This window comes from Nymphaea colorata, chromosome 5, assembly GCF_008831285.2.
Source record: "Nymphaea colorata isolate Beijing-Zhang1983 chromosome 5, ASM883128v2, whole genome shotgun sequence".
Lineage (NCBI taxonomy): Eukaryota > Viridiplantae > Streptophyta > Magnoliopsida > Nymphaeales > Nymphaeaceae > Nymphaea > Nymphaea colorata.
The window spans coordinates 22,251,050-22,257,330 of NC_045142.1; the positions used below are offsets into that span (position 1 = coordinate 22,251,050).

Here is a 6,281-nt window from a genome sequence, read left to right on the forward strand (position 1 = left end):
TAGTAGAAATTGGGTCAAATCATTTATATGAGGAAATGCTCCATTAGAGAATATCTATTTTATAAGTAGTCCCTTATTGTGGTATATTGTGGTATGTGCTTTCGGTGGCTTACTATGCGAGGTGAAGGGCACTTGTGTCATTTACAAAAATAGATATTTTGGTCATTTTTTAGAAAGGTAAATTCTACATTTCTCACTCTAGCCTTTATAAGAGAATCTTCCTCTTCAAGCACAAAGAGCATTTCCATGATTTCTTTCCCTCACAACACAAACGTTTGTTAGGGCTTGAAGATTTGACCTTCTATACAATTAGGGTTTTCTCTAGGGCTAGCACTCATGTTTAAGGCTAGGCATTGGGGTGGTTATCTGACGGGCATTGGGGTGGGTACCTGACGGAACCAAAAAAAAAAAAGCACCATGCCAGCTCGATAGTCATGGTGAGCTTGACTAAGCTCGATTCGGCCCAATAAGATTTTTTTTTATACATATGTATTGATTTTTATATATAATTATAATATTTCATTATGATTAATTATATTTATATATTATTTTATACTAAAAATATATATTTTTAATTTAATCATGTCAAGCCCTACCCTAGCCCATCCAGGCCAGGTACCCGAAAGTTCACCAGATACCGCGGCCTGACACTCACTATTAGCTTTCTCTCATGGTTTGATAATCTTAAAACACATTTAAAGTACATTTAGCTTGTTAGGTTTTACTTGATTACACATTAAATTTACTGTGTTACATTACAAGAGCTAATTTTTTGAAGGAAAAAGGAAACAAAAACAAAAAGTTGGCCTCAAATGATCTACTATTTTTCCTGAAAACTTTCAACCGCTACAGGTTCATGTTTGCTTCATGCTATCATATTCCCCATGTTCAAAGAGAAAGTTCACAATTAGTTTGGGATTTATCATAATTAAAAGAAAGAATACATAAACTAGTTAGCTTGTTCTAGACCAAGCACTGAGCATGTGCACCAGCTTCTTGGCTTGTTCAGGAGAAAAAGTCTATATTTTGTGGCCCCTAGCAAGACCATGTGCTATGAGCTAAAAGTGATCAAATTTCCTCTTTTAGTTAAATGAAGAAACCCTCCCTTATAAGGTAAAAGTGGAACTCGGAAAAATTTCCATCTTATAATTACCAAAATATCTTTATAATAAAATATAAGAACATGTCCTATAACACCTCAAAAATTTAGTCTTATATTGAAAATTGTGAAGGATTTTGAAAGACTTATAAAAAAAAGCTGTTAATTGTAGGTTGTTTTGATTCCTAACATTTTTTGGGCTAGCCCGAGCCCGATAATGGGTGGGCCATTACATGTCTTCCCATGTTAATTGCATAACACTGAAAATGCCTTTGTTTAACATAGCTCTTATGACATTTAAAAAGAGAAAAGAGTAGAGATAGGTGGTCGTTCTAAGGTGGAGGCAGGCGTAGGCAATAGTCCACATGAACTCATCAAAATTGTTTAATTTCATAATGATATATTAGGGTAATTTTTTTAATTTACATATTGACGCCCCTTAAAAACTTTAAATCTTATTATTAGTATCCTTAGACAAAAATTTCTGACTCCGCTCCTGCGTTGTTTCTCCTATCTTATGTCACTTAACCACAGTTAACTTCTCGCGTTATTAAGCCTGAAGAATATAAATAGGCGAGGCTTATACATGTTTGCTCTTTGCAAATAATTGATACACGGACTATAGCTAGGGATGTGGCATGCACGCACACACACACACATATGATGAATTAATATTTTGAAAAATGGGACAGAATTTTTTAAGTCTCTTTTTTCCAAGGTAAAAAAGTAAAAAAAAAAGGGTAACTGAGAGACAGTGGGAGGAAAATTTTTTTAGAGTGAAATTCACTCACACACACACATATATATATATATATATATATATCCAAGGGGCTTCTCAAATATTTGAATTTGAAAATGTTAATGTGAAAATAAAGAAATATAAATGACTCGACCACTGCTGAAAGAGTAAAAAAGGGAAAGAAACATTAAAAAATTCAGTCCTAATGTAGGGCTAGGCAAAACCATTTTCTAAATATAGGAAACAGATTCATCCAAACCATTCCCTCTTTATAGCTCTCTTTCACCTATTTTTTTTTTCCTTTCTCCTCGTCCTTTTCATATTTCATCTAAGAAACTGAGAACGATTTGTGCGTTAGGAGGGTTCTCTGCTTTGTTGTAGTGTGAGAAGGGTAGTTTTGTTATTTCTAAAAAAGAAATGGGCATTTTAGTAATTATATAAATAAGGTAACTTCCATTTCTTTCATGCTTTACATTAAAAAAACGAGCCTTCAATTTTCAACCTTGAAGGGCATTTGGCGTGTGAGGGCCCCAAGATATATTTAGGCAAAATGAGTGAATGAATATATATATATATATATATATATATATATATATATATATATATAAGAACTATCTAACTTTAGTCAAATTCATGATTGAGAAAAAAAAATTAAAAGAATTGGAATGACACTCTAAATCTGACAAAATTTGATTTTGCGTCCAAAACGCCATTGCAAGAGTGCTTAGACGATACAAAAATGAGTTTAGGGAGAGTGAATACATGGCACACCATGTTATTAAAAAAAATAACGTATTTTTGTCATATTGCCAAAACACATAAAACCCTATTTTTAACTGAATAACAAACTAATGTTTTACAATATTAATTTTTAAAAACCAATTCTTTTGAGATGTTATCTAAATACTTTATTAAGCACTTAATTAAATAAGGCAATCCTGTGGACTTCGTTCTCACATTCATCTGAAAACACTACTTGATTAGGCATTTAATTAAATAAATAATCCTTGTGGACCTCCATCCAAGTTCAACGCTTTGTGGACTTGTGTTTAATAAATAATCTTTTTATTTTTATGTTTTGAAAAAAAAAAGATTAATTAAGGACATGTTGTGATTAACCATATTAACGCACGAAAATTCATACATACATGCATATTAAAGCAGAGTATCACCGAAAGTAAAAAGAGTTGTTTAAGAATTATTTCTAAACTTTCAGTCGCTAATTGTAAACTATGAAAATGTAGGTGGTTATATGTAATATCGATAATACCGAACGTACCTCGTCTGTGATGCCCCTCTCGCTCGTGCCCAACAAATCAAGCATAACCAGGTGTGGCTGCAACGGACCTTTTTCCCTAGGGTCTCTCTCTCTCTCTCTCTCTCTCTCTCCATCTTCATGTTCTTCTTGGTCTTAGTCGTCATGTTATGCTTGGGTTCGTTCCATTTTTGTGGGTTGAGATAAACTAGGCTGCTTGATTTCTTAGTTTCAGGTGGCCGGATTCATGGTAGCAAACTACTTTTTCTGCTAAAGAAGAAGGGAAGCTGTATGTCCGGTATGCTCTCTCTCTCCATCTTCATGTTCTTCTTGTTCTTAGTCGTCATGTTATGCTCGGGTTCGTTCCATTTTTGTGGGTTGAGATAAACTAGGCTGCTTGATTTCTTAGTTTCCGGTGGCCGGATTCATGGTAACAAACTACTTTTTCTGCTAAAGAAGAAGGGAAGCTGTATGTCCGGTATGCTCTCTCTCTCTCTCTCTCTCTGTTTCGCTCGCTCTATTGTTTCTCATTCTTTTTGCGAAGCATTTGCACTATTTCTGCCTCTAAACGCCATGCTATCGTTACCATGCAAGTGTCCTGCTTCGTTTCCATGCTCTCTGCAAATGGTTTAAAAACATGGCAGCAGAGTGCTCTCTTTGTCTCGACCATTGATGGTTGTTGCAACTTAATGTAGAGTTTATATGGAACACCTGAGCAAGAAGCCGAGGACGTTACCTGGCAGGCGTCAGAACTCTAGGTGGGACATGGCATCTTCTAACCACTCCCCAGATCAAGCAATGAACAAAGCTCTAGCTAGGCCGGAGCCGCAAACAGAGACTGCTATCGTGCAGATTCCGACCTTCACTTTCTGGACAGCATGTGCCCACTGCAATGCGCCTCAGTCATGCTCCATGAGTGCCATTGGATGCCTCGTCCGCTGCCAGACCTGCCGGAGACTATTCCCCCTGAAATCCTTTCCCGTCGATACCAATCTTGCAGCGCAAAGGATTTCCAGCGTTCCTTGGACCCTGCAAAACTATGGGTTAAGCTCCTCCAATGGGGGTGCCGCTAAAAGAATGGAGCACTATGGAATTCAGAACCAAGTGAAAGGCAGTGATGCCAACATAGGCGCGATGAGCGTTATTAGGTCTCCATTGGCTGGAGAAGCTCAGGAAAAGAGCTCCAATCCAGAGGAATCGGTGCCAAATTCGAAGACTGCTACTGATCAGTTGTTCAGGCAAGGCGTGCAACTAATGTTAAAGGCTTTCCTTGCCCGGACCGAAGGTGCTAGCCATGACGAACTTGGTGACCTTAAGCGCTATGGGAAGATAATTCTTCAAAGTATTGCTGATCTTGGTATTGTCGACCCTGGCCTAGGTGCTCTTCTTGAGAACTTAAACCGGCAAGCCGCCGATGTAACCGCACGCCGGTCATCGGTCTCTCTCTCTGAAGCCGCTCATGCATCATCTACCAAGACAGCAGATGCCATTCATCAAGAGAAGTTGAAGGCACTAGCATTGATGACAGCTGCTGATGAGGAAGTGTCTACCCACATGAAGCAGGTGGAAAGGACAAAGGCAGCTCTGTCAGAGGCAAGGGAGAGGGAAGAGATGGCAAAGAAAGCTAGAATTCAAGCAGAGGAAGACCTAATTCTTCAAGAACAGCAGCTGGCAAACAAGGAAGCGTCAAGGGATGAGGCAAGGGATGCTTTGGAAGAAAGGGAGAACACACTGGCCAAGGCTAAGTTGAAACAGTTAAATGCAGAGAAAGAGATGCTTAAGTGTGTGGAAGAGCTTAAATCCAGTGAGGATAAATGGAGAGTTCTCTGCCAACAAGCCCCGGGTTCTAAGAACTGGATTCTGTGAAGCCACATGCTTGTTTTCCGCTATCATCAAAGCAGGCTCCTTCCTCGTTACCTTTTTTGTAGTCCTTGAAGTTTGAACACAAAATGGCTGACTTGACATATATATCCAGAAAGTAATGATTCACTGTTCATATTATACAATGTAAACATCTAACAGTCAAGTTTTCTGTAATCTAAGTTTTCATACTTGTAACAATGTCTATAAGGACCATTCTTCTTTGGGTTTGCAGTGAATGCTGCTTTTTGTATGTACCCTCTTACCTGGTGGTTAATGCATTTTGCTCTTAATATTTGAAGCATTGGAATGATCTGCTTCATATGACTTTGATATCTGATTTACTTTTTTGGAATTTGGCTTCATTCTTGGTGATGAAACATGCTTGAAAGTGGGTATCTTCTGTGGTTCTGCCTGATCTTCATTCTTATCGTGACTGTTTTCTCATCTGCTAAACAACAGTTGGCTTTCTGAAACAGAATAGATGTGCTTTTCAGATTCCCTCCATTAATCACACTTCATTGCAAGCTCTCATTCTGGATAATTAACTTGGCCAATGGCCATTGATATCTATACTAAAACACTACCATTCTGCAACAGCTGTTCTTGAATTATCTTTGGGGATATTTGACTATATTAACAGTTTCTACATCTATTGCATTTTCTGTATATGACTGAAATTTTGGGTACTATCTCATCTTCTTTATCTTATGTCCCCTCTTCTGACATACATTTGTGTTGCAGAAGCAAAATAAAACTTTGCCATTTCTCTTAATGTAATCCTGAACCTAGGGTTTATGAAGCTCTTAGACTTACAGAGCAACTATAGACCTCTTTCAACTTGGTGGGTTCAAGGCTTTAAGCCAACTTACCTAGCCCTTTTTGGGATCTTTTGATCAATGCCTAAGGATAAGTTATTTTCTGGTAATGACTCTAAGAATTGATTGTTATTTATTGCTGTTGGTATCTGTTAATTATGAGAAACAATGTTTACATTAAACATCTTAATTAGAAACAAGGCTTGATCTGAAATTTTAATATATTTGACTACTATCATTTCCATTTAGACAATGTGGCCTCATAAGTTCTTAAGCTGTGGCTAGGGGTGTTGTATTTGTCAGATTATGTCCAATTTCTTACTTATTGAATTTGCTCAAAAAAAAGAAAAATTTTGATTACTGATAGGATCTTGATTCCATGGGCAGAGTTCTTATGCAAATCCAAATTTTGTTTGAATTTTAAATTTGACTAGTCCACATCCAAATACATGTCAGATTTAAATCTCGACTAGGCGAATTTGGATTTAGTTTCAGAAAATTGCGGCTGAT

The 6,281-nt window shown here is 37.2% G+C and overlaps 1 protein-coding gene across 2 annotated transcripts; it reads left to right on the plus strand.

Annotated features, from left to right (window-relative positions):
• The first annotated feature begins 3,174 nt into the window (after window positions 1–3,174).
• Window positions 3,175–5,101, plus strand: LOC116254939 (uncharacterized). Of its 2 annotated transcripts, XM_050078024.1 has the most exons (4): window positions 3,175–3,198; window positions 3,323–3,391; window positions 3,503–3,571; window positions 3,789–5,101. In XM_050078024.1, exon 4 carries the CDS (start codon window positions 3,796–3,798, stop codon window positions 4,957–4,959), a length of 1,164 nt encoding a protein of 387 aa, XP_049933981.1. In that variant the 5' UTR covers window positions 3,175–3,198; window positions 3,323–3,391; window positions 3,503–3,571; window positions 3,789–3,795; the 3' UTR covers window positions 4,960–5,101. The 2 variants fall into 2 exon arrangements, with proteins under 2 accessions (XP_049933981.1, XP_031486470.1); XM_031630610.2 differs by lacking the exons at window positions 3,175–3,198; window positions 3,503–3,571 and having other exon boundaries at window positions 3,237–3,391.
• The last annotated feature ends 1,180 nt before the right edge of the window (window positions 5,102–6,281 follow it).